Source organism: Sceloporus occidentalis, unplaced genomic scaffold (genome assembly GCF_023333645.1).
Source record: "Sceloporus occidentalis isolate IW3139 unplaced genomic scaffold, rSceOcc1.0.p SCAF_21, whole genome shotgun sequence".
Lineage (NCBI taxonomy): Eukaryota > Metazoa > Chordata > Lepidosauria > Squamata > Phrynosomatidae > Sceloporus > Sceloporus occidentalis.
In genome coordinates this window covers 2872735-2899004 of record NW_028317001.1, presented here as the reverse complement: position 1 = coordinate 2899004, position 26270 = coordinate 2872735, and the positions used below count along the sequence as shown (strand labels likewise).

The window sequence follows — 26270 nt, the reverse complement described above, 5'->3', positions numbered from 1 at the left end:
GTGAGAGCTCAGGTCTGGTTTGCTCTTGAGGCCATTCATTTGTCTTTTTGGCAATCTGTCATTATCAGATGAGTTGATTCTCTTCCTATGAGTTTTGCTTTGGCTTCAAGGGCACTACCTCGGAGTGGAGTCTCCTTACCTGGAGGTCTTTAAACAGAGGCTGGATGGCCATCTGTCAATGGAGATGCTTTGATTCAGAGTTCCTGCATGGCAGAATGGGGTTGGACTGGATGTCCCTTTTTGGGGTCTCTTCCAACTCTATGATTCAAGGGCATAGCAGTGTACTCCTTGCTTCTCCCGCTGGAGTCTGTATTCCTTGAGGATGTCTTCTGAGCTCCTGACATGGCACTCAGTCCAGGGAGGATAATTGTCTCCACTCTCCTTGCAACCCCGGTCCGTATTTATTAATTCTGTCTTCCTGGCACCTGCTACTACTGCCTGATCCTTTTTTCAAAACAGGAAAAGCGAGGGATTGAAAGAGGGATCCTTTCTGGGGTTCTTGTACTCTTGGTGCCACGACTGAGCTGACGCTGCTTGCATTTGGATCCTAGCAATTTAAGCAATTCAGAGACTATGATGAAGTAACACCCAACAAGAGAACGAAAGAACACCAGGCACCCTTCGTGGAAGTCTCATGGCAACCACCTTGGTTGCCTGGGAAAGAAAGACGGCTGTTTACAAGCTGAATAACGACACACACGCACAGCCCACCCTTAGCCACCCTCTGTGCCATCTCACCACCTATGGGCAGAGTCGCTTGTTGCGCTGCGACGGAAACGGCGGCGTGTGGGCACTTGTTTTGTGAAATGCAAACCCTGCTGCTAATGCTCTGGCAGCAAAGGCAGTGCCACTGTTTGGCTTGGGAGCAAGGCACAAGAGGGAGTGCGGCCCTAGTTTTCAAGCTCAATTGTGGGGCTTTGGTCACCACAGTCCAGAAACTCTGTGGTCCCTAGTAAGGCCTGACATAAGGGCATAGTGCGATTCATTCACTTATTGCCCTTTCTCTGTCCATTGTGAGAATGGGCAATGCAGTGACCCAGCATTTAATGGCATGAAATAGCGGAGGCTAAACCAAGGTGGTTTATTTTAGTGGGAAAGAAGAATGCTGCCATTTTGTGCGAGTCAGACGCATTGGTCTGCTTAGGCCAGTAGTGCTATTGTTGCCTCCAATTCTGTGTCGCGGTCAACACTGTAATTTTACACACGCATAGCTGCATAGTAGAGATGCAACATAGCCCTCCTCGTGAATTGCAAAAATATGTATCTGGACATCGGCAAGAATGTCTCAATGCACACTGTCCCAATGTGGAGTAGGCACTTTGCTGGCTCCTCCACATAGTAACATCACGGCAGCCCCTAGGTGAATGCACATGCTGTAAAACTGCTCAAGTCTAGTTAAGTCAAGTCAAGAAGTTGCCCCAGAGTGAATTCCGGCAGCAGCTCTTCAAGCTTTCTGATAGGACTTTCTCCCCCGTTTTACCTGGAGATGCTTGGGGTTGAACCCAAGGCCTCCAGCCCCCTGACTCCTGGAGCATGGCGCTGTCTCTAACCTGGAGCCTTTCTAGGTTCTCCAAAGTTATCCTCCGGCTTCGGCTCGGGATACAAAAGACGACACCTGGGACGTAATCTGTGCAAACGTTTGGGCTTTTGCATTTTATTAACATTTTCTCTCTCTCTCTTTTTTGTTTTAAAGATTGGCTCACGTGGTTTACATCCATTTAAAGTCTGTCACCTACAGGGCGGAGGGGGAGGAAACCTGCAACGGAACACAACCAAAAATATATATATATATATATGTATGTATTTATATAATATATATCCTTAAACAAGTCAAATATCAATCGACGGTTCCTACTTTACCCAGGAGTCCCAACCTCCCCTGCCCTGCTGTCAGAAAAATAAGATTACAAAGGCAAGTGCAAGTTGTTTGTTGGCGTCGGGCTTCAGACGCTCAGAACACACACCGTTCTCTGTGGCAGCGACTCCAGCTGCGACATATACACACAGAGAGAGGCAGACGCACAAAGACTGTGCGGGAGGGTGACAAAAGTGAACAACTCCGTCTGGCTTGTAAATCCAGCATCCGGCAAGTAAAGTAGTTCTGGTCCCTGAATCGCCTCCCTGTTTTCTGGTTGGGACTGTAAGACCAAAGCCCCTTAAACTCCCTGTTTGGGTGCGAAGGAGTGCAAGAACATGGATTAAGCAGGCAGTACCGTTTGCAGGAAAAGAAGCCCTCCCACCCTAAATCTGAGAACGACTAGCCGTTGCAGTCCTGCTGGGGTACAGAGCTTGGACTCTGTCAACCAATTTCTCTTTAAATAATACAAAAAGACACTGGGTGTGCCCAAAAAAATGGATCCGCTTCTGTGCCGATCCATCCTTTGAACCAATTCTGAGCAGGCCAGGAGGCAGGTTGGTGAAGACGCCAGATTGGCTTCTGATCCGTCCGCAAAAGACGGAGTCCGTATTCCCACAGTGTTTAGGAAGAGTCCCGTCCCCAGCCTGTCGCAGAGGGGAAAATGGAACCCCCTTGGAGCCGAAATGGCCCTTTTGCCTTCTCCCTGAGCCTTCCTAGTTGAACCCTGTAAGCATTGAACCCTGGTTGAGACACAAGAGGGGCTGCCTGTTTCCACCCAGCCCCCCAAAAAAGAAGGGACCCTGGGTTGAGGAGAGGGGGCTGAGAAAAAATACCCGCTGCCTCTTTGGCTTGTGTGGTGCCAGGGCAGTGCTAATATGCCAACTGGACCTTCCCTCTCAGGGAGTCCACTCACCCTTCTGAACGTCCTTTGGGGAACTTTCAGTTGCCGACATAAGGCCTGTCCTCTCTTACAAGGATTTAGACCAAACTAGTTCCAAGAGAAGTTAACCATAAATAAACTGCGAGGAGGGGGGAAAGACACAACTTTCTGTCTCTCACACACATACACACACTTGCACTGCATCCGGACACATCTACACCTAGCAGACAAAAGTCACGACCGCTTCAACATTTGCTGCCATCAAGGGTTCCTTTACAACCTCTTTACAGTATGAAGTCCGGGGGAGGGGGTCCAAGGACAGTTTTTTGCCACCCCACAGTTACGCACAGCAACAGAGCCAACAGACAGGGATCGCGGAATAAAGCTCCAGAGAAAGGAACCTGGAGTAGACCGGCAATTTTTTTTTTCCTTTTCAAAAAGCCACTTTCTGCCATTCGGAGCTCTTCTGGAGAGGACAGCTGGAGTAGGGACTCTGGGCTAGAAAGAAGAGAGGAAAAGGGAGCCCTTGGTTTCTTCCCAGCCACCAAAGGAGGACGATCCAAGCGAGTGCCACGCATGCAGGCCACGAAAGGGTGGGGGTCAAAGAAAACAGGTGTTGTTGCGGGCTGGAAGGCCAAGCTGGCTTGGATTTGGCTGCAATACAGTTCTGTTGAACCCAGAAGATGGCAAAGCTTTTGAAAAAGATGGATGGTCCTTCAAAGCCACACGTTCCCATTCGTCGCTTGCTCCCTTTCCCGCTGTCCAACAATTCCTGAACATGATAAATATGAGAGACTCTGACTACGGTGCAGGAGGGGAGAACGAAGGGTTGAAGGCTGTTACGGGGAAGGTGGGAGGTTGTACAAAATCGTCCGAGAGGCACAGGCAGCGTGAGTCCCAGGGCGGCGCAATGTCCTCCTTGGTGGAAAGCAGCGTCCGAGGTCTGAGTTGCCGCAGCACATCCCTCTGTTTCGAAAATGCAGACCGCCATTCGGCTGCAGAGTCGGAGGGCCGAGGGCAGTTACACGTCCGTGGAGAAGTAGAGCGTGTTGCGCTTGAGCTCGGCAAAGGAAATGGGCGGGTGCTGCAAGTAGTACAGGAGCACTTGGACCTAGGAAAGACCACACACAAACAAGAACTTCATTATTACACTCTCAATTTCCCCCAAAATCCAAATGCTGTTTTTAAAATGGATTGGCGCATGAGAATTTAAAACGGAGAAATTGCAACACGGATGGGCTGCGACCCGTGACCAATAAGGCCAACAGCAGAGGCAGTGTTTTGGTTTGCTGGTCTATGTGTCCCTCTCGCAAGCTACTGGGGCTTAGGTTTCAGAGGGCAAGTCTGCCTCTTTCAATGGGAACATGTGCCTGTCTTGGCCTGGCATGGTGGGCACAACTTGGACCTGAAATACAGGTTCTGGTTTTGCATCAGGTCTGGTTCCAAGGCGACATCTATGGCTTGGTCCAGCAGAGAGCATTTGCTCAAGGAAACCGCGCAAGGCTCCCTCCCTTGCCGTACCTGTGCCATGACATCATGGGACCAGATGTCGGAGGCCAGGCTGAGGTGCCCTTTGGTCTCCCCTTCGGAAGGCCTCAGCAGCGTCGGACCAAAGACGGTGGCCAGGTTGTGGAGAGACATTTTGTTGACGGGCTCCTTCTCGGCGACCCTGGGCAAAGAAAGAGAGGGGCCCTTGGCAAACGCTCCAAGCAAAACCAAAGCAACTGGCAGAAAAGTGGAAGGACAAGAAGGGGGCTTTTTCCAACAACAACCCTCCGCTGTGCAAGAGCAGCTCCCAAGTCCTGCCGTCCCTTTCCCTCAATCCCCCCTGTCCAAATTTCGGTACCCCCGGATTCCCTCCAGCGCACCTTTCCCGGAAACTACCGCTGTCTTGCCTTGGGCTGTGTCCAACCATTGCCTTGGAAACCAGCATCCAAATATTGCCATGTTCGCAGAGACAGCTGTGCTCTCCCCCCCTCGCACTCCCCACCGTCAGCCCAAAAACGCAAACTTGCACACAGTTTGAGCGCTGTCCAGCAGAACAGATGTGGGAACTGGACGTGCCCTCTCCTTGGACTGAGCAAAATGTATTTTCCTTCAAGCCATGGCCATGCCTCTCCTTCTCCCATCCCACCTCCCGCCCCTCACCCTTTTTCTTTCTAAAACATTTCCAGCTCGGTTCTCAACAAGGCGAGGAGGAAATGGTGGGGAGAGAATGTGGGGAGAACGTGCCAGCAATGCAAGATTCCAGTCCCCGATTCCAAAATTCCCCTCGGTGCTTTTCTGGCCAGCTCACAGCCCTGCCAAGCCGCAGCTCCTGGAGCAGTTGCGTGTCCTCAGCAAAAGACCACGACCTCAAATGGGTACGTGGCCAAAGCGGAGGCTGCGTGCTGAGGGACGCCGCGGCCACCTTCAACCCCGCTCTCGGCCTCCTAGCCTCACCTAGGCAGGCATGAAACGCAACCAAGACACACTCTTACCGCATTAACCCAAGCTGCCTCCTCTCCCAGCCTCAGAAAAAGGGGAGCAGAAGGGATTGGGTTGAAGACATTTACTCTCCTGGGTGCCCTTAACTCCTTCTAAGATGGAGGAGAGGAAGGGATTGGATTCATAGTATCATAAAGTTGGAAGAGACCATAAAAGCCATCCAACTGACCCCCTACTATCTGAGTTGGACTGGATGGACCTTGTGGTTACTTTAGACTATGATTCTATAAATCCAACCCTCTCTTCTCCTCCATCTTGGAAGGAGTTCAAGGCACCCAACAGATTCCCCAAAGAGGTGCAAAGACCTGCCTTCCCAATCTATAGAGTCCCTTCTATGAAACCATTTTGGATATCCCTGGAATGCCTTCCCCAAACAGGCACCAATTTGGCTATTTTGGGAGCACCTGATGAGAAGTTGTCTTACAGTTGTCCCTCCATATCATGGGTTCTTTATGCAAAGATTCAAGCAGCCACATCTTGAAAATATTTTAAAAGCATCTAAATTTCAAAAAGCAAACTGAGTTTGCTATTTTATATAAAGGACACCATTTTATTATGTCACTATATTTAATGGGACTTGAGCATCCACGGATTTGGCTGGGGAACCGAACCCTGATCTCCAGAGGGTCCTCATCTCACGCTCAAACTGCTACACCACACTCAATATTTATTTTTGGTGTTCCTCTCTTCTAAAGTTTTGCTAAGCTTTTCTTTGCTCGTTGATATGTCTTGTTTTTTGTTCAGAGCTCTGGAAACTTTCTGGGTTGTAAAGAGAGGAGGAATGTACAAAACAAAACAAATGAAGAGGGTTTGTGAAGCTCCCTTCCAGTTTACTTACCGCTTCAAGTGTTCTAACAGAAAGAGGAATGTGATGAGGTTGGGGTCCGGCAAGGATCGTAAAAGATGCAACATACAGTTCTCCTTGGCCGAAGGGTCGGAGACGGCTGGAGAGGAAAGAGGAAAAAGAAAAAGTCACGGAGGCATAGACTCAGAAGGGACCCCAAGGGCCATCGGGTCCAACCCCCGGCCATGCAGCAATACACAACCAAAGCACTTTCAAGAGCTGCCCAGCCAAGACTTTCCAAGAAGGAGAGTCCACCACTTTCTGAGAATTCAGAAGTCTGAAGAAAAGGCCTCAAGTTCTGCTCCATCCTGCCTTCACATTCTCTTTCCTTCTCAATCCTTCTCTCTCTCTGTTCTTAATCGAATCTTAGATTTGGAAGCGACCACGACAGACGTTTAGGCTAAACCCCTACCAAGCGCCCACGTCACTTACCAATGCCCTCCATGAAAGCAGGATAAAGCCGGTCCGTGAGGAGGGGCTCGGGGAGTTCGCGGAAGTACAGCTTCAGCGTCCCTGCAATGGCGTTGATGTCCATGTCGCTCAGCATCATCAGGATGTCTTTGCTGTCTGTGGGAAAGTGGAGACCAAGTGGTTGTTAATAGTGACAATGGGGGAGTGTATCAATCCGGGAAGGCTGGCTTGTAGTAGTTTCCCGAACCTGGAAGCTCTATGCTCAGTGGCAGCCTATCTCACCATGACAGAGGCAAACAAGGGGTACTTCTCAGAGGCAGCTGGGTAGCCTCTGAGCAGAGCTTGGGAAAGTTACTTTTCTGGACTACAACTCCCAGAATCCACCAGCAAGCATGGCCAAACGAGGGTCAGTTTTCTGAGACCTGGGGCTCAGCTAATGGCTGAAGGCTCTTCTTTGGCCTTCAGGAGGAACCAACACCGGAGTCTTCATTTTTGAGAGCAGCAGCCAAAGAAAAGAGGGAATTCTCACTCGAGTCAAAGGCGACTTTCAGGGCCTGGATATCGGTGGCCACGCCAGAGATCCGGTAGATGCCCACTTCATCGATGCCTCGCTTTTCCACCTCCTCGACGCACTGGCGAACGATGTACGGCACCTTGGAGCGTTCACGCCTGGCAAGTCGGAAGGAGGGATAGAGATAGAAAATGGATCAAGAAGGAATTAAAAATGATGACAACCATGCCCAGAAGCGCCACAAGGAAGCAAAGCCCTTTTGCAAGCTGCCCGCCTCTTCCTTGTGCTTGTTTTCCGGAGGAGGAAGAGACACTGAGTCTGTTCCATCTGCCCCACGAAACGTGGGCAAGAGCAGCTGCTCAGGAAGCCACAAAAAGGAGGAGAAGAGGGGCTGCGGCGTACATGTCGTTGGCTCTTCTCATCTCAGGCTTTGTTTGTTTTTATTTATATCCCTGTTTTATAGAAATGTGGGATCCAAGGCTAGTGCCCACTGTATGTGTGTCAACAAAATACATTTTAAACCATGGCTAATACATAAGTAATCCAGCACGGCTGAGTGGTTTGAGTGCTGGACTTCGACTTTGGAAACCAGGGTTCGATTACCCACTGGCCATGAAATCCCGCTGGGCGATTTTGGGCAAATCACGTGGCTTCTCAGTCAAGTATCTTTGGACTTCAGCTCCCAGAATCCCAGCCGGGGCTTCTGAGAGTTGAAGTCCAAATCACCTGGAGGACCAAAGTTTGAGAACAGGCCTTCCCTCCCCAACCTCTGCCCACCCGCCAGGTCCCCTCTTAGGCTCCCAAGGGACCACAGCCAACATACTTTGTGACCACGCTGATTTTGACGCCAAAGACCCCCGTTTGCTTTTTCGACGGGGTCCTCTTAAGGCTCATGTCCCGGCTTGTGAACTTCATGGAAAACTCCACTTTGATCTGAAAGGGAGAGAATAAAACCAGGATTGAAGGGTTAAGCACCCAGGAAAGAGAATGGGAAAGGATATCGTGGGGCGTCCGGTTTTCTCCTTACCCCATTCATCTCGATCACATCCATGTGCCAGTTCTTGGTCTGGACGGTCTGAGGGTCGAGCTGCAGAAAGGAAAGATAAGAGAGGAAGAGAAAATGAGATCCCAAACACCCAGCTTGGATTGTAATAAAAACCCACGTGATTTAAGACTAAGGACCTTTTGGGCATTACACAGTGAGAGTGCTTTAATGACCCTGGTTCCATCCTAGGGAGTAATGGGATTTGTGGTTCAAAGAGGGGCATTTAGCATTGTCAGCAAGAGAGTTCTAGGCCTCTCTTACAGCAACCCTATCCTAGGGCTCTCTTGCCATTGCCATCATCCTCTAAGGATGAGGGCGAATGTGACTTACCCAAGGTCTGAGCAAGGATTTGAACCTGGGTCTCCCAGAGACCAAGGTACCTCTAGATATCTCCTTATGTGCATGCAAATATTCCAAAACCCGATACACTTTTTGGATTTTGTAATTCTGGATAAGGGAGAACTGGTTTTAAGAATTCTGTTTTTCTTGATGGAGAACATTGACAGAGACGTTGAGACTTTAGGCAGAAATGAAACGTAGTGGCACCAGAGCCATGGGACAGGAGAGAGCCTCACATTTGGTGGCCCAGGGACGGATAAGCAGACGCCTCTACGCTCACAAGGGAGGGGGAAAACAAACTATAAATGTCATGAGTATAACCAAAAACCTTGTAGGCTCTTGGCTACCTTGGGGGGAGGAATGGGTCCCATCTCTCACTGTCACCTAATCCTTGGGGTCTTCCCAAATCTGAACCAAGCAAGTTCCCAGACTCCAGCCGCTGGGGCTAACTGAGCCGTTCTAAAGTAGCCAGGCTTTCTCTGGGGCTGATATTTGGCTTTATAGTTGCATTGGGGAGTCTCCCAACCTAAGCAAGACCTGGGCTGCAGGAAGCCTGGCTGATTTCCCAGACAGGTGCTCTTCGCACTCCGGGGAAAGTTGAGCCAAATCCCAAATCTGTTTGTGGGAATAAAAGGCTGAGCGAGACGGGAGAGAGCTCTGCTTTGTAACACACCGAGCAAGGCTCCCATGAACCAAAGCTATTTCTGGAGATGGATGCTTGGAATAAAAAGGGCACAACTTCCACACGGCCCCAAGGACTGTCAGTAGTCTCCTGGGAAAGTCGGCCGAGACACTTCCGGAAGCTCTCGAGATCAGAGTCTTCTCTTGAATGTGGATCGACTCGGCTCATGGGGGGCTTGCAGCATGTTTTTGGAGGAACCGGAGTCACCCCAGTTACACCGGGAAAGAAAGAAAGAAGAGAGAGCCCTACAAGCCTGGTTGAATCTATCCTAAGAAAGGCTCTCCAGTCTAAGTTTTGTGCAGCCAGGACAATGCCATCATTTTTACAACACACCATCAATTCTTTATGACGGCCTAGAGACCCAGGACAATTAAATTCGCAACATATAAAATAAATTAAAAGCACAAGGAACAATTAGTCAACATTTTTTTTTCATGTATGACATTTCCAGGCCACCATCTAAGTGCTTATCCCATCGGGATTCGGGACTACAACTCCCAGGCTATCGTACTTTGTTCATATGGGATGACAAAGGACTCAGTAAATAGAGCACAACGCCCAGCGAAGTGGAAGGTACCTCAAACAGCATTATTTCTGCAGTGCAGACGCAGCCACAGTCATACACACAAACATCGCCTCAGTTCTAAAAGGTCGTGGAAGAAATGATAACTAACATTGCAAAACCTGTTCCAGGGGAAAGCAGGGAGGGCTGTGAACACATGCCTTGAACAACTGACCCTGGAAAACAAAAAACAAGCCCGGCACCCGTTCAGATCCAGGAAAGATATCCAAAAAGGCAGCTGTTCCCCTTGCTGGGAGTCTGTGGGATATATGTGCAGCTGGAGAGAGGCATTGCACCAGGCCTTGGGGAGGCATTCGAATGGTGCACGATGTCCCACACCCCCACAGAGAGTCTGGAAGATTTCACACACACACAAATACACATTGCACAAAACAACAAGGCATTGCAGTCCTGTTGCAAGGCAGGAACGGTTTCGGATGCCAGAGAGATCCAGCTCGGTTGTGTAATTTGGGAACCATCTTACAGATGCAAACAGATGAGGAACAGCAGAACCAGGAAAGTGTGAGCTACTAACCGAGCCACTTTGCAGGAGGTGCTTAGTTATGAACACCCACGGAGAAGCTCAAGGGAATCTTACACATGTACATAAGATGCAGTGTGGAGTACTGGTTCGAGCGCTGGATTACGAATCTGAAAACCAGGTTCGAATCCCTGCTCGGCCATGGAAACCCATTAGAGAGCTTGGATGAGTCCCACATTCTCAGCCTCAGAGGATGACCCTGGCAAAAAAAAACCCTCTGAGCAAATCTTGGCAAGAAAACCCTACAATAGGCTTGCTTTAGGGTCTGTAAGTCGGAAACGACTGGAAAGCACACAACAGCAACAAGCCACCTTGGAAAAAAGAGGAGAGAGAAATATAGATAAATGATGATGATGAGCCCGTTTCTTTCATTTCCGAAATGACCCAAAGGCACACAACAACAACAACAACCAGCTGGCATTTCCTGGCAGTCTCCCTTCCAAGCTGGCACAAGGCGAAACGATGGATACAGCCAAGATTTTTGGCTAGATCAAGAGACGCCGACTGTGCCAGCTTTACCAACCTCAGCCATACTGCCCTTGATGCCCATGCCAGATGGGCAACCCTCAGAGGGATGCCTCCTCCTCCTTTCACCCTCCAACCCCAGGGATTTCAACACACACACACACTCTCTGTGGGGCGGCCTAGATTAATTGCAAACAGAGACGCCTTCCAATTAAGCCGCCATCCATTTTGGCGGCGCCTGGTCTGCTCCCAATCCCCACTGGCCACTTTGCTCCAGTTCCCCTTGCCCTGGCGGCTAACATGGCAACTGGGTCTGGCCCAGAAAAGCCCCCATAGCTAAGGATGCCTTTCCAGAAAGAAAAAGAGAATGATCATGGCTTCGAACACAGCCAGGAGACTAGATGGTGCACAGGGGTTAAATGGTCAGGAATCAAGCAAAATGTCTCCTGGAGAAGACGAAGGGACTACTTGCTATGAAGCCTCAGTCTAATTGGTGGCTCAGCCACTGACTTTCTGGGCATGGAAAGAGCAAGAAGGGGACCAGAGAAGCATCAGAAATGTGTCCAAATGCCTGACAGCTGAGGCATATTATTTGCTGGGGTTTGGTCCCAAGACCCCCTGTGGATACCAAACCCATGGATGTCCAAGTCCCATTAAATACGATGGATAGTAAAATGCTGTCCCTTGAATAAAATGGCAAAATGAAGGTTTGCTTTTTAGAATTCATGTAGAGTATTTACAAGCCATGAATCCATGGATAAAGGATAAAGAATCAGTGGATATGGAGGGTCAACTGTATTAATAGCAGTAGTAGTGTGCAAAGAGATTTTGTGACATCTGAAAAGCTGGGGACGTTTGAAAAGCAGTTGCAAAAAGTGGGAAGGCAGAAGATTAATGCCACTATGTGACAATTGGTGTGCCATCCTCAGAGCTTGCCCAACATATTTTGCCACCCGAGGCAAAGAAGATGGCACCTTCGCCACTGCACCAGAAGGCAGCAAAGAAGCTGGTGTAATGTGGGCCCTGGGCTCCAAGCTCCTGGGCTGTGATGCTGCGTCTTCCCAGGATTTGCTGCCTCACTTGGATGAATGCTGACCCATGGCATTTGCTTCGTCTTTATTCTGAACTAGTGAACATCATGGAACTAATGGGCAGGACATGAACATCCTGAAGCGGGGAGAGGGATGCGGATCTGCTCCGTCCAGCTGTTTCGAATTAGGTGGAGGGAAAATCCATCAAAAAGCAAATGGGGAGTGGAAATACTCCAGCCTTCCTGGCTAACCAGACACCAAGGGCAATGGGAAGACTTCCACCCAGGGCAGCAAAACAGCACAAGAGTCTGACCTTGGATGGAGGGCAGCGAAGCGCACAGCAAGCGCACAGAAATCAGGTTAATGCTCTTTGGCAGCTGCGTCATGACCAGGCGGCGGGTGCAGCGGGTGCGGCGGGTACACAAACATTCACTGGGCCGGGGTATCCTTGTGTGTTAGGAACCACCGCTTGCCTTGGTAAAACCAGTGTGGACAGGCACAAAGGATCACACACACAGTCTCAATTGAGATTTGCACTTCATGCACCACACAGACCGATTTGGCACCACAACGCTGTAAGTTGGAGCCAACTTGGAGATACTTAACGTGAATCAACAGGGATTCAAGTCACCTAAATATTAGGAAGGACGTCTTGATGTTTATGAAGAGGGTGGTGGTGGTTTTTAAGATGTTGGATGGTCATCTAGATGGCCCTTGAGGTCCCTTCCAAGCCTAGGATTCTATGAACCACAACAGCAAAGGGTTGACACCTAAAGGGCAGCTTTGTCACCAAGCTATGGTTGAGCAAAGGGCATGAAAGTGCAGGCACACCATCCCAAATGGCTGCCAAAAAGGAATGGAAAGGAAGGGCAATGGGCGTCTCTGGCCTGGTGCACTCAGTCTTTGTCTGCCCTCCAGAATCCCTGAAGCAGGCTTTTTTGACCTCCCTCCATTGTCACCTTTGAAAAACGAGCAAGTTCCAGTTGTGTAGAAAAGCCTCTTCTCACATTCCCTGCATGTCAGCAAGCCAAGGAGGGAGAGAAAGTCAGAGAGAGCAAAGGAAGGGGGAAAGAGAATGGGAGAGGAGAGAAAGAGAGAGAGAGGCAGGCTCTGTTTTGAGCCCAGCTAAAACAAGGGGCTGCAACGCTCCCTCCAGCACCCAAGCTTTGCTCCAGCATCCCCCCAAAAATGCAGGTGGGAGAGAGATGGCTCTTTGTGGAGTGCAAAAGGATTTTTCCTCTGTTGTACTAGTGTTATGAATTGCCCTGCTATCACAGCCCTGGTGACCAAAGGCTGCTGGAAACTGTAGTCCAGAGAAGTAACCTACCTCTAGTTACAGCCACAGAGGAGACAGATCCCCCTTATCCCCACAACCGTAGCACATTTGTGGCTCGAGGGTCTCCTTTACAAGACTGGAATTTGAACCCAGGTCTCTTGACCAGCTCCTCCAAACCCTGGACAGGCCATGCCAACAAGAAAGGGCCTGAAGCATCTCAGCACCAATATATGAGTCTTGGAGAGGTCTCATCCATAGGGTCTCCATGAGAGGAAAAGAACAGATAATGGAGAAGGTGGCATTATAGGATAGAGAGAAAGAGAGAGCTACAAATTGATGTGGACTTTGGGTAATTAGACAAGGAAGGAAGGAAGGAAGGAAGGAAGGAAGGAAGGAAGGGGACCTAGAGAGGGAAAGAACATACAATGGAGAAGGTGGCATCATAGGAGAGCAAGAAAGAACTACAGATTGACATGGACTTTAGGTAACTGGACAAAGAAAGAAAGAAAGCCTAGAGAGGGAAAGAGCACACAACAGGGAAGGTGGCACCATAAGAGAGTGAGAAAGAACTACAAACTCGTGTGGACTTTGGGGAACTGGACACATTTCCCCTTCTTTGGCAGGTCTTTGCTGCAGCGATTCCTGCTCCGAATTGCCTCAAAGCATTAAAGGCAGCCCCACACAAAGGGGGTGCCTGCCTTGCCAATGCTTCCTCTCCACCCACACCAGAAATAAAGCACACAAGGGAAAAAGGGGGGGCACACCTTTTGACGAAGCAGCTTGCTGCGCACTCTTCCCCACAGCCTGGCGCCAGTGTTGGGGGTCCGCTTGCCCTCGGGGGCTTCCTCCAGACTGTCCAGGGAGCAATGGTCTGGGCTGAGGTGGCGGTCCGGCTGCACCAGGACCTGGGTCATCTTGCTGGCCGAAACAACCCAAGCCAGTAGGACAACAGTAGAAAAGCCCCTCTTCCAGTTAGCAGGTTGTGGCCAGGAGCATTTCCAGATGACCAGCAGGTTCAGGGGTGTGCCAGCTTCCTCAGGGCAAGACTTGGGAATCCCTGGCCCTGGCAGAAAGGCGCTCTGTTGTGGCTCAGCATCCTCCCAGAGGGGTGTTATGCACAAGAAGTGTGCCGAAAGCAGCCCCAAAGCTTGACAGCATCTCTCCTCCCTTCCCCACGCCTCCCCACTGGGTTAACCTCTCCCATGCCAGGCTGGCCTGGCAGAGACTTCCCCGGAGGAGGGTTAGCAGCCGTTCACTCCACAGCCTTGGGGAAAAGGGCATTGGGAGGATGCACTGAAATTAACCACCTGTCTGTCTCCGCCAGATTCTTGCACCCAGGTCCCACACAAAAACACACAACACACAGACCTTTCCCCCTGGGAAGGTCACAAGGAAGCAAAACAAGCTACAGAGCCAAGTATATGTTCACACATGCACATATAAAACCAGCACACTGGGAGGTTGGCACGCGTGTTATGTAAGGAAATCAAGACAGATGGATAGACAGATATTGAAAATATATGACAAGCACATTTTGCATTGGCATGTGAAGACTTTCTTAAAAGTCTCTCCATCCATCTGTCCATCCATTTCAGCATCCCAGGTTGTTGTGGTGTGAAAGACATCGATACACAATTCTGTTCTGAACCTGAGATGGAAGTTTGTTGCTTTATGAATATATAACACACCTTTCCCTTCCTTCAAAGAGCAGAGCATGCGCCAGGCCACGTTTTATGTACAAAACAACCCTGAGAAGGAGGCCAGGCTGAGCGAAGACCAGATTTATGGCTGTTGTTGCGGTTTGACGCCTGAAGCGGCAGGTATGAGTTATAAGTTCGCCTTTTGTGCATGCTCAGAGGCACCCTCCCCTCCAAGCGTTCTGCAGCTGTGCATCTGAATGCAAAATATGACACCCTTCCTTTTTAAATCCCCCCTTCGAAACCAGTCTTCCACAATGGGGCCTCGGGGCTTGATGCTGTCAATAGCTGCAAAAGAAATCCAAGCTTTGATCAACCTCTCTCTTTCTCTCCTGGTCCCTTAGAGTTAACCTCTACATATTGGCCAAACGTTCCCTCTGTTGACTGGGACGGCATTCCTGTGCAAATGAGAAACGAATGGCCAAGGAGCTGACTGCCTGCCTTCCCCCACAAAAAGAAAACCCCAAGCCAAGGGACCGGCCCTGATTTTAAGGAGGGTGAAGAAGCAGCCATCTCGGCCCCAGCCGATGCCTTAACCCACTTAACCCACTCTCCACAAGCCAGCAATCCATCAACCCCCCTGAATGGGATTTGCAAGCAAGGAGGAGAGGAGCCCCCCAAGACATCTGGTTCCCATTCCAGGGGCTCCAGTAGTCTAGGGCATCGTTGGGGGGCAGAGGAGCCGGGTCACTGAAAGGATGGGGACGGAGGGGGAATCACTGGGGAGAAGAAAAGCAGGAGGTATGTTGTGGGGGGAGGATGGAGGGAAGGAGAAAGGAGGAGGGGATGGCATAGGAAGGAGAAGGAGGAGGGAAGGGGAAGGAGGAGAAGGAAGGGAGAGGAAGGAGAATGGAGAGGAAGAGGAGGAATGGATGGAGGAAGAGAGGAAGAACGAGGAAGAGGAAGGAAGGAAGGAAGGAAGAGGAAGGAGAAGGAAGAGGAGAAATGGATGGAGGAGGAGAGGAAGGAGGAGAAGGAGAGGAAGAAGAAGAAAGAAGAGGGAGGAGGAAGGAAGGGAGAGGAAGGAGAAGGAAGAGGAGGAATGGAAGGAGGAGGAAAACAAGGAAGGAGGAGGAGGAAGGAAGGAGAAAGAAGAGGAGAAATGGATGGAAGAGGAGAGGAAGGAGGAGAAGGAGAGGAAGAAGAAGAAAGAAGAGGGAGGAGGAAGGAGAGAGGAAGGAGAAAGAAGAGGAGGAATGGGAGGAGGAGGAAAACAAGGAAGGAGGAGGAGGAAGGAAGGAGAAGGAAGAGGAGAGGAGGAGGAGGAATGGATGGAGCAGGAGAGGAAGTAGGAGAAGGAGGAAGAGGAGGAGACAATGGAGACTTTGAAGTGTTTCTTCTGCTCCCACCTGCTTCATCCAAGTGGCAATACAGCAGGATTTGCATGCTGGGACTGCTCTTCTGTTTCGTGGGCTGCGTCTCCACTGCGGAATTAATGCAGTTTGACACTGCTTTATCTGCCGAGGCTCGGTGCTGTGATTTAGTTTTGCGAGCCGTTTAGCCTTCTGTCGGGGGCCTCCGGTGCCACAACAAACTGCAAATCCAGGATTCCACAGGATGGAGCCATGACAGTTAAAGCCATGTCAAGCTGCATTAATTCTGCGGTTTTCAACAGCTAACCCAGGTTTGAGGGCTGCAGAGAAGAAGAAAGCACACATCTCTCTCCCTCCATGGGCATTTTTCTCCATTCACAAAAAAAGCCCACCCCATGGCCAGCAAAATTTGCAAAAGATGAGAACTAGAATCAATGGCATGAGGCGGCTGCCTCAATCGGCTTAAAGGAAGCTAGAGCAAGTCAAACTCTCCTTAGAAGCCAAGATGACTGAACCGAGGCTATTGCACTTTGGACGTATCACTAGATGAAGCAGCTCACCGGAAAAGTGGATCATGCTTGGTGAGACAGAAGGAAAAGAAGAAGAAGGGATTCATTCAGAGGGTTGACTTTACGACAAATACCCAAAATACACATCTGGAAAGAGACGCATTTCTTTACAAATGAGCTTAGCAGAACAAGAAGAGAGGCTTCCTGCTATCTGTTGCAACTGTCAGAATCAGCGTTTGCTGTTTCCGTAGGCTATTTTACGCCGGTGGCACATGCGAGACAACTGTTAAATAGGATCGTGCAACAAAATCATCATAAATAAGTCATCGCTTTCAAGCCTGTGGCGTGTCAAAAACGGAGCGCTTATTTGCACTCATACATATATAAATGCATGCCCGCATCCCTTTATTATTTCGAAGCCTGGCTAGGTTTCAGCTCCCAGAGAGTTCAACCCTCCACAGGCCTCCTCTGAAGAAAAGCGGACTGAGTTCAATGGGAGTTACTCCCAGGAAACCGCATGAAGAGAGGCAGCATTGGAGACCGCCTCTGAACATGATGTTCTCACTTAAAGAGGGCTGTGTGAGGTTGTTATGCACCTTCGCCTCTGACTTGGGGCAACTTTATCCTAGGGTTTTCCTTAGAGGAGATTTGCCACTGCCTCCCTCTGTGGCTGAGAGAGTGTGACTTGCTCAAGGGCCCCTGATGTGCTTCCAAAGTCTGAGCAGGGATTCGAACCCTGGTCTCCCAGAGTCCTAGTCCGACATTCAAACCACAGGACCATGCTGGCATCGCTGGGATTATAAACTAGGGAAGGAGAGCCATGCCAGGAGCCGACATGTCAAGCCAGACCTGCCACCCACAAGACGACACAAACCGACACCTTCTGCTTCGCACTGTGCAAACAGCTTTGTACATCACCTCTCTCCGCTCGCGTCGGGTCGACATCCCTTTTCACCCTGGTACCCAATCCCATTCTCCTCCTTGCCCAATCAGGATGAGGCTCAGCCATCGCCTTAGCAACCGTTGCCAGTGCGACGGCGGGATAAAATCGAAGGGGAGGAAAGATGCTGGGAGATGGCCGCCCAGGGAGATGCGATGCCATCCTCCCACTTTGTTACTGGTTAAGGCAGACATCCAACCAGTCCAGCCTTTCTGGCTGCAAAGATATCTTGGAGACGGGACAGATGTCTACACACAAAATTCATTTATATTTCATATACACCTTATATATGCATAGCCTTATACACCGTATTTTTAATCATTTGGGGCATGGAACCAAGTGTGTGTACATTGAACGGTCAGAAAGGCATCACTCTCTCAGCCATCCATATGGACAACTTTGGATTTAGGCATATTTCAGATATCGGAATTCTAGATAAGGGAGACTCAGTCTATATATATATATATATGCAAATAACCTATGGAAATAAGTTTCCTAAATGGTTCAGCCTCTGCCTTCTTTAGTTGCTTAAAAGAAAAGACAAGCTACATCTAAGGTGGGCAGCTTAGAGGACTCTATTGCCCACATTCTTCAGTGGATGATGGGTGTTACCTATTATCCCTTAGGTTGAGACCAGGAGGTGTTAAGGCCTGAAGTCTGTGGGTCCAGAGAATTCTCCCTTGCGTCCAAAATACTTGAAAGAGACAGCAACTCAATCCCAAATGAAAGGCTGGGGTGTTGCGAGTTCAAATGTCTAGCCACAGGTTGGACATCTCTAAAAAACTACCACATTTCTGAAGCAGACGCAGTCCATTTTGCGATCCAGACTTATGGCCTGTTACAGACTGCCAAAATAAAGCTGCTTCGGGCCTCTTTGGAGGTATACTGTTTAAATGATGCATGCATCCTAAGAATCCGGAAGCTGCACCAAAGCTGCTTAGGAATGGAGTGTGGCTTTGGCACAACCTTCAGACTCTTAGGACCTATGCATCATTTAAACAGCATACCTCCAAAGAGACCCCAAGCAGCTTTATTTTGGCAGTCTGTAACAGGCCTATGTCTTTTTTATCAGAAACCAGATTATCTCCAGGCTCCGCTCCAGAGAGCTTTGTGAACGCCCACAAAGAACCTGCTGGACTGGTGCAAAGGAAAGGGCACTGCCAGCAACTGGGTGGCACACAGGAGACAGGCAATCTCTAGCAGAGCTTAGTAGTAATGAGTCACAAGGGACATTGCTACCTGTCATGTTACTTTCTTGGAAGAGATGGAAGTGTGCTGTCCTTCCTTTTATCACTCTTATTACTTTTCAAATTCAAATCAAAAACAACAAGTAATGCAATGAGGGATTCAGCCGCTTCAAATGTTGCAACAGGAAACAGCGACGAAAGGGCTCTTCCAATACGGTGAGCAAGTGCCAGAAGCAAATGCTTTCAACTTGTTCAAAAGCTGTGCTCCCCCCTTTCTTCCTCCTCCTCCTCCTCACCCCAAAAGTCCTACCTGGACTTGTCCCTTGCCGACAATCTTGTCCACGATTTCGTTGTTGTCCTTGTTCATTTTGCTCTTGTCGTAGCATTTCTCGTAGCAGAGGATCCGCAGCGTCTGGGAGCCCTCCAGTTCAATCTCAAATTCCTGCCGAAATGGCAAAAAGTAAATGGTGTGTGTGTCTGAGAGGCACCATTTGCGGCATCAGGAGGAGAAATATGACTAACAATAAACTTATTTTCAGTACGCAAAGGGATCTTGTACCATCTTTGATATGAACTGGGTGGAAGAAGTTGTAGCACAAACATTCGCAGACTTGGTCTGCTTCCTCAGATGCATGCAGCGCATGGGTGCCCATGAAGGGCATCAGACTATGTGAATAGCCATAGAAATGCATAACTTGTGGTAACGGTGAAGAAGTGGCAACTTCTCCTGGGCACCGGATCACTCCTTGCATCTGGGGAAGTAGATCTACGTGTGCAAAAGCTTATGCTACAACTTCTTTCACAGTTAGTCTCAAAGCTGCTGCAAGGTCCTTGATATTCCAGACTAACATGGTTATGTCTCTGAATTCCACCTCAATGAACTTATAGGAAGTCAGAAATACGACTGGTGAACACTGCTGCACAGTGTAAAGATTATTGCTCTCAAGGTGCTGTTGCAGAAATCAGAAAGGAAGGGTGCTCTATTGGGGGCAAATGTATTCTGTGCATGCTCAGATGCACCACAGGTTGCTCCTAACCTCTGAGGAGTGACTAGAAGTTTCCATACTTTGTGATTTTGGCCACCAACAAGCCATCCAACTGCCTTGGTCTTGCTCACCTCATTCCACTGAGGCTCGGTTGTGTCTCTGAACACCCGGGTCTTGGCTTTGCTGACAAAGTACCCGAAGGAGTCCACTTCCAGGGTGCAATAAAGGTCTAGGAATAAGAAAGGAAAGAGGTGCATGAGTGGGGAAGGCCTCTCTCCTTGGGTACCAAGAACAGGAAGGGATTTCATTTTAGGCCAGGTTTCCTTCTTGCTAAATACGCATCTATCCAAACCTCCCACCTTTCTCCCAGAAGAACTTAAATCAAAATGCACAGTGCAGATATTAAAAATGATTAAAGTAGTTACAATACTTCCTCCATAATAATAATAATAGCCCAGAGTTGGCACTTACTGGCAGATTGTTTGAAGCCCTTGGCAGAATGGACGATGACATGCAAAAAGCCATACATCCCCGGAGAATCGTCGTCTGCAAAAGAAGAAGCGGAGGGGCTGTTAGATTATTGCCATTTCTAAATATGCCCAACGTGGCATTTGACTTTTTAAAAGGCACTGGGATGCTTATTTTTCCAGTCCCCAAAGACACTAATAACTATGGCCGATTTAGTTGTTTGTGGTGGACAGATCTGCCAGTGGTTTCTGGCTCGTTCCCTGGAGGGAGCAAGACGCTGAGCTGAACCACGTTGTCCTATTAATCCAGGCAATTCATCAGAACACAGTGAGGAATTCCTCCGGGAGAAGAGCAAACGTCCTCTGGATCAAGTCCAACAGCTTGCTTCCCATGGAGGAAAAAACAGGTGGTTTGGGGAATCCAGCAACGCACGGCGTTGAAGCCGATACTCTTTTCTGCTGTCTGCCGAGAACAAATTGTTATCCGAAGACTGTGTCATCTTGTGACATGTCCAAAGTCTGATAACCTTTGTCCATTAACCAGGATAAAACACCGACGAAGGAGTGGTGTGTGGGATTTGTAGCCCAAAAGCTTTACAACATGCACATTTAGGTGAGGACCTAGAAATGTCATGGCTGAAAGAGATGCGGTCTCGCCATTTGATGCTATGTCCGAAGCACAACAGCTTCACTTTAGTCATCTTGTCTTCGAGGGAGAAGTCAGACTTCTCCAAAGATAGCAGACTTCTAAACACGGAGGCTCCATTCAGCCCTCTTGATTCATAACCGTTGACCGCTCTCTTCACCACACGGCGAGGAAAGCAAATTAATACTTGGGTCTTTAGGGACTACTGACCATCCCCATAGACAGCTCCCTTGAATCCAGAAAAGCGGAACAATCCCACCTTCATAGTTAATGGAGAATATCAAGGTGAGGAGGGTGCAGGTCCAGGGAGTGGGGGGGACCCAGGGGAACATGGGCAAAGGAGTTACTCACCGTCCTTATTGCTGGTGACTGGAATATTATGCACCGTGCGTAACTTAAAGCAGGAACCCGTCAGCACCTGAAGCTCGACGGAGCTTAGCACAAAGGTTTGGAGATCTGTTCAGAAGGAGAGTGAACAATAAGATACTCGGGATGGAACAGGGACGGTCCCTTATGGAGCATCTCCCACACGCTACCAAAACAAACCCTCTCCTGACGATCTTCCCCAACCGATCGTGCTCTTCATGTGTTGGACTACAATCCCTACCACCCACAGCTACACCGCCTGGGGATGATGGGCACCGTAGTCTGGCGCATCAAGGGGCGTCTGGCTCTGAAACTTTGCAAGGAGTTTGTAAAGACAAATGATCAGCAGGGGGCAATGGAGAGTTAACACAGAGGAAACCATATTCAGCAAGGACAGGAGAGAGTCTCATTTCCGTTGCTTTTCGATAAGAATTTAATAAGGTTTCTATCGCTCTTCCTACCGAGGATGGAAAGAACTAGAGGTGCTGTTTATTTTTTAAACCAAGTGTTGGCGAGACAGATTCTGCCATCAAGGGGCTCGAACCACTACGCCATACTAGCTCTATCGTTTATATTTGTTGTTGCTGTGTGCCTTCAAGTCATCTTTGACTTATGGCGATCCTCAGGCGATCCTATCATGGAGTTTTCTTGGCAGTTTCTTTCAGAGGGGTTTGCCATTGCTATCCCCTGAGGCTGAGAGACAGTGGCAGTGGAAATACTCATTGGTAGGAGCTGGACTGATTCAAACAGGGAGATCATTTTGAACTGGGGGGCTTTCAGGCAATACCAGTGACTAGAGCAGAGCATAGAAAGCACTAGAGTTCATTCCTCACCCTTCTTTTGGAGTTTCTGGATGGCTTCCCTCCACTCCGCCCGCTCATAGTCAGACGATAGGAGGAACAAGTAGCTCTGGAAGGAAAACAAGATGGCACTCAGGCTGGGTATGGCAACAGGAGTGGTGGCTTATGGTGACACTATGAATGAAAAGCCTCAAAGGAATAAACCTGCTCAGGTCTTGGAAACTCACACCAGCCTTTGGGGCTTCCTTGAGTCTATCCATCTGAAACATGCTGCCTTCCTCTTTTCCTGCTGCCTTCTCCCTTACCAAGCACCACTGCCTTTTCTAGTGAGGCCGTCCATCTCTTTTGCTGAGCCAACTCTCCAAATCTCCCCTGCATCCCATATCCATAATCTCCTTCCCCAAACCGTTCTTCTCCCTCTCAGACACAACCTCCTCGTACCTTTCCATTGCGGTTATGGATCCGGAAGGGGATGGAGGGCGAGTTGAGCAGCAGCCAGAACTCATTGTCAAACATCTTCTTCTTGAGCCGCTCCATAGCTCGACTCTGTCCTTTGTTGGCCTTCTGCAGAGCAAAAGAAAGAGGAGACAAATAAAGCATGACCCATGAAAAAGAAAATTTTGAGTTTGGGGATATTTTGAAATAGAGATGAGGGAGACACAACCAGTCCGTACCTCTTTCTGCACCTCGCTCTTCATCGAGGAGATCTTCATCTTCATGTCCTCCAGATCGTGGTCAGGCATGGCATGGACATGCGGGCAAGAGTCCGACTCTTCCAACGAGGGGAAGACCAGCTCCGCCAGAGGCATGTACCACTTGCAGTCGTACTGCTGGTGTTTCCTACAAAAGGATGGAAGACATCAATTGGGGCAGCCCACACCACACACACACACACACAGAGACTGCTGTTGAGGCTGTCCATTTGGAAGAGACGCAGGACACCTTGCCAAGGCTAACAAGATGGCAGCCACTAGCCGAGGGAGTGGCCTCCCCTGCCCTTGGCACAGACGTCAAGGACTTTCTTCACTACTTGGGTGTGGGGTCCTTTGAGCCATATGTAAAGGACCATGAGGACGGAAAGGACCTTACAGACACTCTAGCTTAACCCCTACTACTTCTACAGCGTCACTAACAGGCAGCCATTCAACCCAGTGGTGCATAGATGGGGCACCTTTGTAGCAGCCCCTAAATTGTTGAATTCCTTCCTAAGGGAAATCTCAAGCTAACTCCATCCTTTCTCAGCCGCTAGCTCAGAAAGGATGTTTTATTTGTTTGTATCCCACCTTTCTCCCGGTATAGGGACTCAAGGCAGCTTATACACATAGCCTGAAGGCAGTATTTTTGGATTTCAGGATTGCGGATAAGGGAGATTCAGTCTGTATTGCTTTGGGAGCTAATGGATTTTCTCCCCAGGACAGCACTTCAGATATCTGCAGATGGCAGAACCGTAGCCTCTCCTTTGTTCCCCAGTGCCTCTGACCTTTCTTCCCAGCATCTTCACCGTCTCCAGGTTCTTCACTGGAGCCACAGGGAGTTACCAACACAACCTTCTCCCCGCCACCCATCCCAGGCCTCACCCAAGCCTCACCCCACTCCGGTCTTCTTCAGCTTGGCGCAAAGAAGGACGTCCGTGAAGAGGAAAACGTGGCGTAGCTTCCGGGATCCTTCCGCCAGTTCCACCAGGAAGCCATCTTTGACCAGCTGCCGGGTCTGCAAGGAGGAGAGAAAGAGGGAAAGCATTAAGGGACAGGGCAGAAAGAGATCTTCATTTGCTCCTCTGGAAATGCATCCCCCGCATCAGATAGGATGGGGCTCATTGGGGCTTTGTGGTGTTATTTGCCTCCAAGTCATTTCCAGTTTATGGAACCTATCATGGCAGAATTTGCATGCTATTGGAGCCAGAGGTAGGAATAAGACTGACATTTGCTCCCTCAGGGAGGATGCCGAAAAGGTCTTTCTTGCCTATTGGAGCAAATGAGAGGAGCAACCCATCCAAAGGATGTCCCTCCCTTCTCCACTAAGAAAGCAATTTGCTATTCCTTTCCTCTGAGGCTGAGAGTATGTCTCACCCAAGTGGGTTACCATGACCAAGCTGTGGTTTGAACCCTAGTCTCCGGGAATCCTGGTCCAACACTCGAACCACTACTGTTACCACAACTGTTACCATCACCAGATTTCTCTAAAAGAGGTGTGCCCTTGCCTTCCTCTGAGGCTGTGAGAGAGTGTAACTTCCCCAAGGTTACCCAACGGGTTTCCATGGACGAGCAGGGAATTGAACCCCAGTCTCTCACCATCCTAATCCAACACTCAGATCAATAAACCACACGGTCACTAATATGGGGACCCCATTCCAGAATTTTCTTGGCTAGATTTATTATTTGGTTTCCCAAAGTCCTTAGCCTTCTCTGCCCAAGACTCCAGGATTCTGTAAGATGGAGCCCATGGAAGTTAAAAGGGGTGCCAAACTGCATCATTCCTACAGTGTGGATGCATCCAGGGGGCCAAGGGCTCTCCCCCATCTCTCTCTGCCCTCTGCCCCTTGCCTTGTACCTCTCCTTTGGGCGTGGTGACGGCCGTCCTGCGCGGGTCGATGTCTTCGTTGATGCTGGAGAGGAAGTTTTGGGAGATGCGGAGGGCATCCTGGAGCAGCGGGTAGTCGGGGTGGTCGGAGGGCGTGTGCTTCAACAAATCCTGGAAAGGAAGCAGCTGTGAGATTGGGGTGGGTCACAGTGTCAGAAACACACCCCCCCAACTGTTTGTGGAAGGCTGGGAGCTAAACATAAGAATCATGGAACATGCACAACACTTCCCCTCCTTCATCATATACTCACATGTAACACAAGAGTGCTGCGGGTCACACGGTTTATAGGTTTGTACAGCAACGCTGCAATTTGGGCAAAGAGAGAAAGATAACTGATAAGAGACATGATCGAACCATCTGTCTACCTACTAATATTCTGATGATAACCCGGAAACCCCAGGGGCTGGCACCTCCCATGTCAGAAAAGCAGTGAATCCATCCTGGGGTTTTGTTCACTTTAAATGAACACACCTTGGTGCTAAACCTCTTCTTGGAGAGATACTGTAAACAAAATGTGGAGTGGATTCACCATCCCACTGACATGGAAGCTGTATAATAAGGAAAATCCACCCTAGTACTGCAAAATGTGACACCACCAAAAGGAAGAATAAGGCAGAAGGTGGAGAAGTTCTTGGTACATTTGGGCCTTTCAAATACATATTTGGAAGTTTGCTCAATTCTCGCTCTGGTCTCTAGACACACGCGCTGGATTTCCCCCTTTTCGGAAACCACTTCTCCAAAAGCCAAAGCTGAAGCAAACAGGCGCGACAACACAACAATCCTGAGTCTTGTTCTGAGGCGGATTTCAAATGAGGAAATCCACCCGTGCTACACACCCCCTCCGACACCGCTGGCACGCTAATGCGAGCCAGCGCATGAAATCATCTTTCCAGCAGGGTAGCTATGGTCGTCGGTTGCAGCAAGAAAGAACAAAGAGTCTGTTAAAGGCTGGTGAATGGATGACGGCACAAACTTCTGGCTGTAAACCTGCATGCGCGCACCCCTCCCAAAATGTAAACCGTGACGGCAAAGAAAGAGAGGTACTACGGATGGAAATGTAAGGAGCGTCTATTTTCCCCAATGATCAGAAATGTTTCTCATGGGAGCCCCCTTTGCAAAGGGAGGTTTGGGGCCACCCAATTTTCAAGGGGGTACAGGTGCCAAAGGTGTCACCATCCCCTCCTATGGATTTTGCCACTAAAAAGTGGTAAAAATGAAAAGTAAATGACTGAAAATCCAGTGCCTGTTTATGGCACGCACCCCCAAATCTCTGGCTTTGAGGTAGGGCATCTCCGTCACGTATCTGAAAAGAGTGGCTCAACGCCACAAAGTATGTGCCAAGAGCCACGTGAAAGGAGAGGCAAAGCAGAAGGCAATGCATCCAACAAGAAGCGACAAGGACTGACTCACAAATCCCCTTTACAAATTGGGGAACAAGACTCTGGCAGATAAAGACAGATAGGATGGTGGTCCAGCGGCCGCGGAGACAGCCTCTCGTTGTCATGGCTACAAGGCCAAAGGATGTCCCACAAAGCCAAACCACCAGGAGGTGACAATGGACGGGTGTGGAGAGATGAGCATTGCCGCCACCATGTCCAAGTAACACCTTTTTGACTAAACCAGATGAGGTTTCGGGGCGGAACGGAGACAAAGCGTGCCACTTTTCCCTACTAAGCTTTGGAACCCAAAAGAGCTTGGATCTTCAGAAATATACGCGGGGGGGGGGGGGGGGAGAAGAATCCACAAAACCATGCGCTAACTGGGGTGCAAAGCTGACACGTCCCCAGTGGAAGGCAGAAGGAAATAACTGGGGGACACTGGGACCCCTAAACCTTCTCCCACAGCC

The 26270-nt window shown here is 49.4% G+C and overlaps 1 protein-coding gene across 6 annotated transcripts in view; it reads right to left on the bottom strand.

Moving 5' to 3' along the window:
* Nucleotides 1-1585: 1585 nt before the first annotated feature.
* LOC149301409 (active breakpoint cluster region-related protein) overlaps nt 1586-26270 on the bottom strand; it is a 59331-nt gene continuing 34646 nt past the window's right edge. For 3 of the 6 annotated variants that reach the window (XM_089484401.1, XM_089484400.1, XM_089484398.1), the window contains exons 7-23: nt 24675-24727; nt 24394-24534; nt 23432-23553; nt 22518-22683; nt 22285-22407; nt 21877-21952; nt 21029-21133; nt 20036-20110; nt 19696-19793; nt 18889-19020; nt 8019-8078; nt 7815-7924; nt 7010-7149; nt 6502-6636; nt 6064-6169; nt 4260-4407; nt 1588-3849 (exon numbers count right to left, since the gene is read on the bottom strand). In XM_089484401.1, the coding sequence (XP_089340527.1) occupies nt 3760-3849; nt 4260-4407; nt 6064-6169; nt 6502-6636; nt 7010-7149; nt 7815-7924; nt 8019-8078; nt 18889-19020; nt 19696-19793; nt 20036-20110; nt 21029-21133; nt 21877-21952; nt 22285-22407; nt 22518-22683; nt 23432-23553; nt 24394-24534; nt 24675-24727 (1880 nt within the window). In that variant the 3' untranslated portion in view covers nt 1588-3759. Of the gene's footprint in view, nt 3850-4259; nt 4408-6063; nt 6170-6501; nt 6637-7009; nt 7150-7814; nt 7925-8018; nt 8079-13696; nt 14041-18888; nt 19021-19695; nt 19794-20035; nt 20111-21028; nt 21134-21876; nt 21953-22284; nt 22408-22517; nt 22684-23431; nt 23554-24393; nt 24535-24674; nt 24728-26270 lie in introns of those variants that run through there. The other 3 variants (XM_089484399.1, XM_089484397.1, XM_089484402.1) reach the window with 3 other exon arrangements.